This window comes from Brachionichthys hirsutus, unplaced genomic scaffold, assembly GCF_040956055.1.
Source record: "Brachionichthys hirsutus isolate HB-005 unplaced genomic scaffold, CSIRO-AGI_Bhir_v1 contig_1025, whole genome shotgun sequence".
NCBI lineage: Eukaryota > Metazoa > Chordata > Actinopteri > Lophiiformes > Brachionichthyidae > Brachionichthys > Brachionichthys hirsutus.
In genome coordinates this window covers 285,020-299,301 of record NW_027180325.1, presented here as the reverse complement: position 1 = coordinate 299,301, position 14,282 = coordinate 285,020, and the positions used below count along the sequence as shown (strand labels likewise).

Genomic DNA, 14,282 nt, shown 5'->3' with positions numbered 1-14,282 from the left:
CGAATATAATCAGAAAAGTTCACTTTAGTAATCTGTCCGTCCAACCGTTGGCAAGATAACTCATAAGGTTCTGGACGGATCTGAATCCGATTTTCAGGAGCTGTTGGGAATGTTACCAGGAACTGATGATTACATTTTGGTGATGATCCAGAAGAGATCCTGGATTCTGTATCACTTTGACATTTCCATTAATGTTGCAGTCAATGGAGCTTCAAATACTTGTTCTCCAATATCTCGGTTTATTATTGACCGATGTTTATGGAATCTGACCCCATCATGTAGGGTGGGGATCTCTATCTCAACACCAAATTCCATCCATATCGGATCCAGAATGGAGTCAGTAAAAAATGTTTTATTTTAACGTTGATAACCCCATTTACGGATTCAAAAACCTGCTACAAATCAACTCCGATTCACTTTTACTTTTCATGGTTGGTGTATAAAGATACCAAGAACAATCTGGAACCTTTTGGTGATGATCCGCACCATCACCATGTGGACGGTGTAAATCCGATTAGGAGGGGGGATGAGCTGCTCGGCGGAGGTCTGTGCTCTCTGAGTGTTTTCGTAGTTGATTATACGTACATTTGATGGCAGCAGGGAATGATGCAAATATGGATGAAAGGCGCATGCTGAGAGAAATTTGACAGACACAGAGCTGACCCGTTATCACTCATATTTTGCTAGACTGTCTGCACAGGCTGAGGGCACTAAGGAGCTTTGCACAAAGCCGCAGCACACTGGAGGCTTAGCTGCATGTCAGGGAGAATAAATAAACCTGTGTTTGTGTTTTCTAGCAGCTCCAGCTCCTCCCATATAACACCGCTGCTGCTGATGCGCCCCCCGACACCCCCATCACCCACTCTCTTTTACAACCACGGTGTGGCATTGAAACGCGGTTGGCTCCCGGAGAGACATCAGTGCAGAATATTAAATGAGTGAACACCATCACTCATTAAAAAGGGAAACATTTCATGAAACAAACCCCCTTTTGTATCTGCAAGTCGACTCGCAGCAGCAAGCGTTGTCTTCAAAGGCAGAGCGAGGAGACTGGAGAAAAAGGGAAGAGGAGAAGAGAGATGGGGGGTGGTGGTGGTGGGGGGGGGTTATGCCCAAGTTAGTAGAAAAGGGAAAGAGAAAATGTGACGTTCTGGCAGGAGATCAGCACTGAACCTCGTGAATCCGTGGGTCCCGTGTCACAATGATGGAAATTTCAATTGCGCTTTGATGCTGAACGGCTCCGTAAAGAGAGACTGAAACCGAAGCTGCGTTTGAGAAATGTTACATTTTTCATTTCAGCAAACTAATATTCCATTTCAGCCTAATCCCAGAGGCTGTTTATCAGGGGGATGGCACTAGCAGCGGGCCACTTCTAAGGCTCGGAAACAGGGATTGACAAATTTGTTTTTTCAACTTTGTACAGATGGTTTCTGACAGAAAATGGAGACCATGCACACGCATCCGGTGTCTGGAAAGCAGCTATTTTTCTATGACTCTAATTAGGATGGAAGAAACTCTGGAAGACATTATTAAATGTTAAAAACATATTAGCTTCATATTACTCAACAGTCATTTTTTTCCAACACTTTAGATCACGTCTTAAGAGAGGAATTATGAAATTGCTGCAAAGCAACGCATCTCAGACTGGTTATCAGGGCATCGATTCGACTAAGCAGAGGCACATCAACCCAGCTGCCTGCTGTAAGTTGACTTGTCCAGGCAATCACAGCGAGGTCGGCGCTGTGCTCATCAGATCGACTTGATTTTAAAAAGAGATACAAAATACAATCCGAGTGGGGAAGACCAGGAATCATCCACTCCCTCGATCCCGAATCAGGCCGTGACTAAACACTCCGGTTGTAAACCCAGGCACAATGATTTTCCCACGCGGTTTCGCTTTCTAAAACAAGCGAAGCAGAAAATACCAGATGACTGCATTAAAAAGCAATTCCATCTGCAACTTTTAGAGCACAGACATTGATGCAGTTTCTGTGAAGAAGTGTGAATTGTCCTCAACTGAAACGACTGATTAAAGGTAAACATCGCCTATGAAACTCTGCGAGCTCTTGGCAAGCTGAGGCGGTGTCCCGTGAAAAGAATGCAGGCTCTCAGAATTCCTTCAAAGTGACATAGTTTACTTGTTCTGTAGCACTTCCATTAAACTCATCCCCAGATGCTAGAACAGTTATCTGGGAAAAAAAATACAATAAAAAAATAGCCAGGAAAATATGGAACGAGTGTAATGCCTCAAAGCCAACAGCACTGGCTTTAACCATCTAATCCCTGGACAAGGACAGGCCGAGCAGAAAGGAAGTAACTCCACAGATTAATGCACAAATCGCAATGGCTCAATGTGAGATTTGATCTCATTCATTGATTTGCTTTCCCTTCATTTGGTTTCTACTGATTTTGTGATTAGATATGAAAAGGCACCATGTCAACAGGTGTGTTTCTCATGACTGTAGGACAGGATACTAAATACATGGTTCGCCTAAACAACAGCCGTGCAGAGAACACTGCGTATGATACTGATCTCAAGTGGGAAGAGCTGTGAGTAAGGCTATACATGATGAATCTAAAACAAACCCACAATGCAATTTATTGAAGAATCCTTTTAAACACCATTTTTAAAAGGTAAAGATCATTCAAGAGCATTACATAAAAATATTCACCTTGCTAGGGTTATGCTAAACATCCATTCCAGGATAATAAAAGTCACCACCGAGCAGTGGATGATAATAATAGCATGACTAAAATGCTAAAGTCATGCTGAGTACAGCCTGACAGCCCACTGTGCAGGGATCGCTGACCCACATGTTCAAGGACATAACTCCTAATATGCAGTGTTTACATATAGACCTGAGTTTGTGTAAAACTGTTTCTGACTGCAGATGAGTAATATTATTTATTTTCTTTTTTTTTTGTTTTTACAATTAGACATCTGGTGTGTGAGAGGAGATGGATTAAGATGGCATATTATCATGTTTAGGAGGAAAGAGTTGCAATCAGGTGTTCATAGTTGTGTTTTATTAGTGTGGTGACATGTTTATAATGCGTATGCTCCACGCTAAACTTAAAGGCAAGTTACTCATACTCAGACGGACAGAAATACAGAGAGATGCATTCCGTCCTCATCATGGCTGACATCTTGCATAAAAACACCAGACTCCAAATAATCGAAGCGGCGAACTTAATTCAACATTCATTCGAATGTTCAATTCAATTCAAATATCTCTAAAGAGAAGACGGGTCTTTGAGTGCAGTTTCTGAAACACATGAAGGGCGACTCCACTTCCAGAATCATTGCAGACACACACAAATAAAAGACATTGAACACGTTGTTTGGAGAAGGAGCTGACAGTAAAAGCACAATGAGCACAAAGCTGAAAGGGACCGAGTTTGATTGGTCAAGCGACTCCATTAGTTCCAATTGCACACTTGATTTTTCATCTTCCATCGTCTCTCCCACACGCTTATTCCCCGAGGATGCAGAGATCCCACTCATCCATCACCACAGCAGGGACCGAGGGAAGACTCCCCTTAAAGGAATGGGGGGGCAATTTTCATTCGCATTCAAACCATCAAGGCTTGACAACCCCAGAGTGACTCTCTCCATCGCACTACATCACAACTGTCGCCCAAATGAAATGCAAAATGCCACAGTCTGGCATTTAGTAGTGCACTTCAAAAGAGCGACGGAATTAGCAAAGTCAAAACGCCAATTAAAATGTTCCTAAGGGGGCGTCGATATAGTTCCTTGAGTCATCTGAGGAAACATTTTACTGCCTGTTTCTGCATTCAAAGGCATAATTTCAGCACCATTTATCACAATTGTTGCAAATGTCTTAACCGTTCGGGACATTCCACACACAAAGGTGGGCATCAGTGGGCTCAGGTTGTGTGTGAAACCAAACGCACGATGCAGCATCACAACATGCGACTGTTGTGCGTCAGGCTTTGACGACAAGCTGGTGCGCCGGAATTAGAGTCTGCAGCACAATGACCCACCAAGACTAGAAACAATGCAGCTGTCCGTCAAAACGACATGGAAACCCCCCCATGGTCGACATCATTCAGACTCTCACGCAAGAATCAAACCGCAAAGGTTACAAAGGATGCAGGGCGAGTTTCTAGCAGAATGCTTGCATGTGTTGATAAAAAAGATGGCAATGCACAGTGGGCGTGGCTCAGTTGGTAGAGTGGGTCGTCCAGTGGTCAGAGAGTCGGTGGTTCGAATCCCAGCTCTGACTGTCTGCATGTCGACACTGAACCCCGAATTGCTCCCAGTGGGTCTGGCAGCACCTTGCAAGGCAGCAGTCGCCCACTGAATGTGTGTGTGAATGGGTGAATGTGAGGCCTCATGTAAAGCGCTATATAAGTGCAGTCCATTTACCATTTACATAATTTCCATTTCACCGTCATAATTTCCCAACTGTTTAATCCGACAATAGATGAGGAATTATCTGGAAAATGGCTTCATCCCGCTGCTGAGAGTGATATCTATGAGGACCTGTACGGCTCCGGGACCTGAGGATGGAGCCAAACCATAAACAACCACCTGGCTGCTAACTCAATTCACACTCAATTACATATCATTCTGGAATACTGGAGAGACCGAGTGCTAATATAAGAAAGCAACAACAGAGCTGCTGCTGTTGTTGTTCACAGATCCATTATTCTCCATGCTCTTCTTTTTTATAATCTATTTGGCGAGGAGCTCGGTATATTTTCTGTTTAGGAATTTGGCACACTTGTGTTTTCTGCAAATGGTTATTACAATGACACGCACAGATGGCTTCTCCCTAATGGATAACTGCAACAGGGTTTGCTGCTACTTGGATTTGTAAGGGCTATTCCCACACTTGTTTGCGCTGGGGGGGTAACGAGGGAAGAGCTTGGAACATGCTGTATATCAATTAGACCATCAAAGACAGCGGGCATTTATGGCACTGACCTTTGACACCGGGGCCAAAGACCAAATTCTTGTTTTTGCATGTAAAAAAAAAAGAACAGTTGAAATAAAATGAGACATTTCGAGGACGCTGGAAGTGCAACATTTGAGACATTCGCCACTCCCTTGACTGAGCAGCTTCAAAAGATTTCCACAGAGAATCACAAGGGAACCAGTTAATCCTGATCTTCTGCACAAGCAAAGGGATCATCTCAATGTAAATCAGACGGGGCTTTTGATCAAAGTATTCAATCAGTCTCAAACACATAACGCCATTAGGATCCTGACAGCAAACCAGGTCAGCGTCTTGGTTGTTCTTGTGCTCCGGGGAGCCCAGGAGTCTCAGAATGTCTGTTTGAAGAAGACATTTTATTTCTAACCGACTCGAGCAAGATCACCAAAACCCTGCACGAGTAAAACATCCCGACTTGCGGAGTGTCGGAGAGAATTAATGAGCATCAGGATGTGACATTTCTTGACCCCGCTTGACGCTTTTCCATTCCTGGGGCAGTAAACAGAATATTCTGGTAACAGATGTCGTTCAAATTTCACCTGATCCTCTAGAAACATCTCTAAACTATGGCTCTCACACACACAGCAAAAAAAAAAAAAAAACTACAATAACCACAAGCTGTTTTGTTGTTGCCTTATTTTATCGTCCCAATATGAAGGACTTATACCGAGAACCGTGATGCTCCGTCATTCTAGTCTTCTAATCCGTCCACAAAGATATAACCTTTAACGTCGCCCTGCTCTGTCTCCTGAGGCCGGTGGCTTTCATTCACACAGAGATCAGCCTCATGGGCTCTAAAATTCTAATTGATTCTAATAATCCCAATGACCAAACGACATGCAGCTAACTGAGGGTCCAGGCCGCAGGTTCCTGCTCATCACTCCGGAACTTGGGAGACTGCTGGCGCGCACGGTTCGCGCATGTCGCCATCTACCTGCTGCCCGGGTGCGTTCGGGACATAATAACTATTCCGCAGCCGTTCAGCGCGACTCTGACCGGAAACACTGGCCGATTCTTTTTCATTTGCACGCCTTGTCTCAAAATACAGACCAGGCGATCGCCCCGATCCGCCCACTCGTGAATCAATAAAGTCACACACACACGCACGCACGCGCACACAATGTGGCCCACGGACGTGACGATCCGAAAAGGCGCATTCGTCCCCACCGAGCTCCCCGCTGCGCTTACGCGTGCGTCTTACCTCGGACGTGCAGCGTCAGCAGGAGTATCCACAGCCCCACGCACATCGTCACGGCTCTCAGCGATCTTCTCCGATGACCCGAGAGTGGAATGAGAAAGGATCAATAGAGGCGACAGAGACCACGCATGTAACTTCTGCAAATCCCACTTCGGCTGGAACTCGTCTTCCTCCCTCGCCGCGTCGCTGGAGACTTTGCGTAAACTCGAGGATCGGCGGTGCGCGCGTCTGGAGCAAAAGCATCAACGTCGCGTCCGCGGCGGAGAGTTTGCACTAAGTCGAGCGTGGATGGGTTCACGCAGCGAGATCCACGCGGCTGCTGGATCGTCGTTGAGGGGAGAGAGTTGGGTTTCTAGTCAGAGCAGCTCTCCTCGTTTAACCATCCAGCCTTTGTCGCTCCATCCACCGGCTGTGGGACTATCTCTCTCTATCGCTCTCTCTCTCTCTCTCTCTTTCTCTCCCGTTTCCAGGATCGTGGATCTGGTTCGTGGGCGGGAGGTCCTCGATCGATGCTGCGCTGGGAAGTTTCCAACACTTGGAGAGTTCTTCCAGGGGGAAACGTCGCCTTTTGCTTCCGTCTGCAAAAGTGACAAAGCGCCTCAGGGATAATCTGCGGGCAGCGTCACAGCTCCCGGTCTCTCCCGGTCTCTCCCGGTCTCTCACAGTCTGCAGCCGGAGCGGTGAAGTTATCAGAACTCCGGTTCTGCCGGAATGCGCAACTCCTTTCTCGGTATGTTTAGATGGAATGAAGAGGACTCTTCCCGCTGATCTATTACCGCCGTGTGTTTCTGCCTATCGCTGACGTTTCGGGAGAAATCGGGATCGGGGGGGGGGGGGGGGTGACGTCGTGCGAGGGGGAGGAGCCTGGATTGTCCTGCAAAAAGAAAACGCATTTTGCAAGGGCGCAGCGGCGCTTCAATGAAACGTCTCATTTCACGAGGCGAGAGACAGAATGTAGAATGGAAGAGGTGCGTGAGGATGAGCCCTGAGGAATAATCGGAACAATATAAGAAATACACAGAACTGGTAATAATAGTATAAAAAAAGTTTGTCAGTTTTTGTCTTAACTTCAAATTAATAACGTAATAAATCAAATTCAAGCCATAATTAAAGTTCAGATGCGGCATTCTGAACCTCAACAGTCAGAGAGGGGGGGGGTGGAAGCTGATTGGTCCAAGTACTCTTCCTTACAGTCATACTTCTATCTGACAAATGACTGGATGAAACATGTTCTGATGATCTTAGAGGGAAAGGGAAAGCATGTCTCCCAGATGAAGTCACATCTTCAGCTGTGTGTGTTCTTCCACAGTGATGGGGGGGGGGGGGGGGGGGGGGTCTGCTCTGCCTCGAGTCAGCTGCCTGAATCGACTCGACCCACTCCTCTTTTGTCCTTTTCCTCCTCTCCATCCAGATCCTCTCTTCTTGCAGAAGCCAGTCCGTGAAGGTGCTGTCTGCGAAGCGAGGACGGATGTGATAACACTTCCCTCTTGTGGACACCGGTTCTTCACAAGATCATAAAAGACCAGCGCCAACAAAGCAGAGTCCATTTTGTCATTTGGAGTTTGTAAGCGGTCCTGTGCTTTTATTTATTTATTTTTTTGATGATGATTTATGAACAGCATCTGCTGAACAGCAAGATAAATGATCCGGTTTTGACAAGACAATGCCGGGCCTAACGGTGGTTCGGGTCAGAGTAGTGTTTGCGCCGCTTGCAGCATAAATCGTGCTGTGCCAAATGGGAAGTCACGCACTGTCCTTCTTATTAAATGAAGGGTGTCCAGTTAACAAACATGCCTGCAATCCTTTTAAACACAATAACACCAAACCGGTGTTATTTATTTGGGGTCAATTTACTTTACGATCCTTGAAAGGTCAGCACAGCTGCAGCAGCAGGGGCTTGAGGTTATTGAGAAATAGCACATATTTTGATAAAACTAGACATTTCTGACTGGAAGAAAAAGTCATGTTTCTCAAGGACAATTTACAACAATGTACCCTTGAGCAATCAAGTCAACGGGCTGGTGGTAATTTCTTTTCTTTTCTTTTTATTCTTTCGGAAATAGTTGCATGTGAAGCCTAATCAAAAGCTTCTGAAATAAACTGCAGGCCGGCTGCGGGATGAATAAATCCCCCCCCCCCCCCCCCCGCCATTGATTGGCCGCAGTTGTGATTTACAAGCGGAAGATTGTGATGTAGTTATTTGAAATTACAATTTGTAAAAGTGCTGAAGGCGATACCTGAACCACCGCAGAGATTTAAGAGGTGTTCTGAACCAAAATGATAGCCGATCTCAAAGTGCTGATGAGCAGTAGAATAGCATGACATCTGCATTGGGCTGACTATTACGCATCCTGGCATTACAGTTACAAGGTTCATTGAATTATAGGTGGGGGTATGTGTTCTACTCCCTTATTGTTCACAGCAGCCTCTGCAAACAACAGACATCCTCGCTTGGCTGCTGCTCATGAAACCACTCGGTATTAAATATAACACAATCATATTGCTGCAAGAATATCATTGACATTTTCCAAGTCATCAATTATTTCACCCAATATACGAATCTTGGTAACGCCTTTGTACACTTCCTGGAGAAGAGACTATTTAAAATTGTAATTACTGGACACAATTTCTATGGATAGTAATAATAATAATAATAATGGACTTTATTTTGATTATATTCTGCAACAGGATCCACAAAATAACCAGCATAACCCAACCTGACCTGTCCAGTGGTAAACAACTGAGTCATATTGCCACGCTTCCAACCCCATGTAGGTGAAACACACCAAAATGTTAGGCTCCCAAAGCAAAACACACACACGTAGAAGGGAAATGCTAACATTGCACAAAAAAAGGCAACTAATCTCCCTCAGAGGGAAAAGAAAGGTCTTATCAACCTTTTACAGTGTTTTTTATTGACGGGGCATATTATCCTTTCCTTCAAACATCCAAAGGGACAGAAGCTGTCTGGCATTTGCAGCATGCACGCCAAAAAGCTTTGTCGATACCAAGAAAAACACGAAAAGCAAGCAGACGCTGTTCTTGTTGATGCTGTTCTTGTTGGACAAATCGAAGGGGGGGAAAATGCCTCTTGTGACTAAGGTTGAGAACGTTGGGAAGATGCCTCATGAGGTTTCTTATAGGGAGCGACGTAAGTTATTTTAATACACAGACATTTACATTTGGCAGCCGACCTTTGGCCTCTGCGCTTCAACCGGATGCAGTTCCAGACGGAGATATCTGGACTCTGATTTCTGTCATTTGAAATGTGAAATGTGTTCTACGTGTTACGGCAAGAACACCTTGACATCTTTTTATTTAAGGAACAACCTACTGACTCGGTGTTTGCATTGAGGAGTAATTCAAATATTTAACTGGCACATTTTCATTCTCTTTTATTAACATATGAATGAAATTAATTACATTATGTTTTATTAATTGCTAGATATGAGACATTCAAAATGTTCATGAGACTATTACAATTTTTAAAATGTCAGAAATAATGCATGTGGGTGTTTTAAAATAAAATTTTAATTGGGGGGGGGGGGTGAAGATGCACACATTTCAGGTCAATCTTTTGATTAAAACACCTTTATGTTGAACAAATCCACTAAATTTGATTTATCAGCTTATAGTTCTAAAGAAAGGGTGTTAAAGCTGAGATGTGTTTTATAGAGAAAAATAAAATAGATGATTAATAATAATAATAAATAAATAATACATGTGATGGCACTGTATTAATTTTCAGGAAAATGGAAGCAGAGTTGCTATAAAATAAAAAACACAGAAGACCTTGCTACTGTAAGAAACCCAGATATGTTTCTCTGACGAGCCAAATGCAGTCGTTCATCCAGAGATAAGGGCCAGCTTTTGTTGTTGTCGTTGTTGTTATTATTATTATTATAAAAACACGCCACAGCACAAAAAGGATGGCTGATGGGGACAGCATTTCAAATTATGAGTACTGGGCAGGTACTGAGTCTTTCATTTGTGAATTTCAATGTATTCCAGTTACCGGTATAGCTGTGTGTGTGTGTGTGTGTGTGTGTGTGTGTGTGTGTGTGTGTGTAATGCTTTGTATTAATCCTTCCTCTAGGGAACCTTTAGGAAAATGCTCCAATTTCCAAATGATAGAGGAAATCAATCTCCACTAGAGCAGCTACATCCTGTTTCTCACCTATTACATCCATTCATTCACGCATTTTCTTGCAGACAGCCGCTTTGTCCGCCTCGCAGGTCGCGCGTGTTGCTGTCCTGTCCCAGCTGAGAGGTGGGGAACACCCCGGACGCGTCGTCAGCACAATTGAGGGGCTCACCTGTTACAGTAGACCAGCAGTGGCTGACAACAGACTGCATAAGAACCCACAGCCTATCTGCAGATATACAATTGACCTCTGTCTGCTATGGTAATTGATGAATTAGCATTATCTGTAGCTCATGTGCTGGTAAACAATGACATAACTGCTGCAGCAGAAAGCTGAGAGACAGAAAATCCTCTTTTCTATGGCTAAACAACATCTTGACATATAATAACATTAAGAATCAATTGAGAATCAAGCTTGTTTTGTTTTCTGAATCGATAGTGTAAATTCATTCCCTAATATTTGTGAGTGTTTATATTAACCCATATTAAAAGCTATACAAGTGCAACCATCTTTGTTTCTTTGTTTTGTGTGGCTCTGCCAGAATCTGAGCAGAAGTGTTGCCTTTCTATCATCTCACCACAGAAGCTCTTCTCCTGCGGCAGCAGGATGAAATCGGTAATGAGACGGTTCACATGCGCGGCAGCACTTGTTTAGTGCCGTGGTTCTAACGCTCTGCCAATGGGCTAATTTTTGAGCTACGTCAACCTCGTATAGGCTCGCCTGGCAGCAGTCTTCTCCACTTTGATCGGCTTCTTTGTTAAAAGGAGGTTTTTGCTCACATGAAGGATCCCCCACATTTATCCCAGATGAAAAATGAACTCATTCCCGTGCTATTAGCCATATCCAAATCACTCTTGGTTTTATAATCACACAGCCCGTTCCTGGTTGAAATAAGACGTATTTATCTCGATCATTAGTCTTAATATTATAGGCAAGGTTTAGACATTCGTTATCAGACACTAAAGGCTGCTGGCGTGCGCCAGACAGATTTGTTTCCAGTCCATTCAACTGAAACTGAAAATATGTGGAACAATAATGCATATTCGGATTATAAAAAAATAAACAGCCTCTTTCGCTTGAGAATTAATTTTCTTATACCCCAGTTAAATGTAACAACATTTACATACCAATGTTATGATCACTGAAGAATATCCACTTTGCTGAATTGATTGCGGAATGGAAAACATATTTGAAGCCAGGCTTTTGTACCAGAATTCAAATCCACAGTGTAACAAATGTGCTTCACAAATTTTGAGAAACCATTCCATTCCTGTCCTGTCTGATAAAATGCTTAATATAATTGACGTCCCTCTCGGTGCAATACAACAAGGATTTACCATTCAGGAAAACAAGCCCAGTGGACCTGTAAAGACTCCTTGTAGAACATAGAAAATAACTATTCTTCATTTCCATGGTTACAGGACACCAGGGCCTGTTTTAGGGACAGTTTAAAATCCCACTATGCCCACTAACCATGCAGCCGATCTCACAATGTTACTCAACAATAGCAAAAAAAAAAAGCACTCCTCTACTCTGCAGAGGATTCCTGATGGTGACACAGCTGCTGTGACGCACTGTGATCAACCCACCCGTTGGGATTCTCCATGATTCAGCATTACGCTAACCAAATTACTTGTTTTTATAATTGTATTGTCTGCCATCCCTGTGTCACTCACAATGTGATATACGGTATAATATTAAGCCCCTCCAATGTGCCATTTGTTAACAGCCAATATCAGTTATTGCAATAAGAGGGCGTATTTCCTCTTAATGCCAGAACAAAGCGATAACGTACAGATGCATGCAAAGGGAAAACCGACCAGCAAATAGGGAACTGGGTGACGATAGAAGAGGAAATGATTTGACCAGCGATGTTGTTTTCCTTGGAATATGCAAATGCAATGCAAATGTATTAAACCTAGATTGGACATTTTGAAATGCTGGCTGCATCACACTCAAGATATTCCAGACTATCGCCTAAGGCGGGGGATGATTTCATTTATTTATTTCAAAGGAATACATCATTAGAAGTGTTTGCAGAGAGACACATGCTATCTGTTGGTGCCCGTGAACTTCTATTTATATTTCCTGATTTATTTACCTGCAGCTTATCAGCATAAATCTATGAGGAAGCAGTAAGACAAAAACAAAAAAGCACTCTAGTTTTCACAGTGGTGCAGGAAACCCTTAAATAAAATGACAATTTGAAATAGCGGCAGATAAGTCACCAGCATTCTGCCTCACTATTAGGATGCAAAGGATTCAAATCCTTATTTAGTTTTAATGATGATGATGATGATGATGATATAATGGCATGGTGACATGATATGACATTATGATGTTTTGGAAATATGATGCTTTTATATGATGAGATGATGAACAATGATCTGATGGTATGGTGTTGCTGTATGCATGACTGTATGTATGCATGTGTATGGGACATTATAAAATGATCTTATGATATGATACTATAATGTTATGATTTGAAGAAATGATGCTCTGAAATGATGTTATGATATGGAAATGTACAAAAAATATGAATAGTTTCTTCTGTCCTTGTTTTTCCAGCTCATTGTTCTGGTTGGTGAGTCGCTGCCTTTAAGGTTCACAAGCGCAATCATCATCATCACAAATATAATCCCTTTACTTTGTCATGCCATTTCTTTATAAAAGTAAAACACAAATCCCAATGGTTGGTTGGTCAACAAAGTGAAGTTGTTAATGTGACAGAATCTGTGTTGTGGCCGGAAGAGTATTTTAATTTTGCTCAGTACATGTTGTATTACTGGTAGTCTTTGTCTGCTTCGGCAGTGCGGCCAGTAAAACTGCATTTGATTCAACTGAGTGAGAAATATTCTATCTTCTACCGCTTTGACAATGAAATGTCACTGAATACAGTACTATGTAAAATCTCAAGACGATTCTAAATGGAATTCCAGCTCGGTTTCCAGCTTGGGGTGAAACTCCTCTGATAATTCAAAGGAAAAGTTTTTCTTAATTATTAAGAAAGCTTGTTTTCTATTTTTCCTCTCTTGCTGCTTTAAAACCTTTTAAGACTTGAGTCTTTATTTTTGGAATATAAATAACTTTTTACTAGCTATTTATGAGTCGTGTCATTATGGGTGCAATATAAGGGAATTATTATTTTTTACTTTGCATTCTATATAATAGTTTAGGACCTACTTAGGCATCATCACTTGGGATTCTGGTACAAACTCATATTGACCAACAATTTATTTGTTAAATAATTTGGTCATTTGAATTAACTTGTCTGTGTGCATTTGACTTTTACCGATTCCAAACACTATGTAAAATATAAATGAAAGAAAATATGTGTATTTGATATTTTGTAAAACACATGATGTTTAAAGATATACTATATGGTCTTGAAAATACCTTGTAAAACGGTTTATTTGCAAATGACTGCGTTTTCCTTCTGTTATTTGTAACACAGCAACCCAACTTGTTTGGCATGGTTCTCTTTTGTTTAGCTCGTTCTATAGCTACATGACCTCACTAAATAAAATCTCCTTCAGTTTGCCTCCTATTATAGCAAGATAATCAAAGCAGTAAAGTATTGCCGCATCCTTTCAATCACTCAGCGTAGAATATAAAAGCCTTGATTTGACTTTTTAGAGGAGACTGAGTGCTGATTCATGCACGTAACAAGCAAGACAGACAAACCTTCTGCTCCATAAATATACTTTAATGCTTTAACAGTATGGCAGCAGACGGAAAACAATTTGTGTTCTTGCAAATTCCCTTGTAATGTTGTGCTTTGTCATCAATATTGCTAATTATAAATGCCGTCCGATACTTATCCAAATTCAATCAATAGCTCTTATGTGAGGCTCTCAGGAAATGCACTGCAGACAGGAGGCATATTTTATTCATTTGAATGAGATTATGATCTATAGCTGTTGGTCACAAACTCAGCATATGAAAAAGTTTAAGCTACAAGTTATTTTTTGCTCC

At 42.4% G+C, this 14,282-nt stretch overlaps 1 protein-coding gene across 1 annotated transcript in view; it reads right to left on the bottom strand.

Moving 5' to 3' along the window:
- LOC137912775 (nectin-1-like) overlaps nt 1-6,211 on the bottom strand; it is a 133,921-nt gene extending 127,710 nt beyond the window's left edge. Inside the window, exon 1 of the mRNA XM_068756913.1 lies at nt 6,166-6,211. Coding sequence (XP_068613014.1) covers nt 6,166-6,211 — 46 coding nt within the window. The remainder of the gene's footprint in view (nt 1-6,165) is intronic.
- Between the last annotated feature and the right edge of the window lie 8,071 nt (nt 6,212-14,282).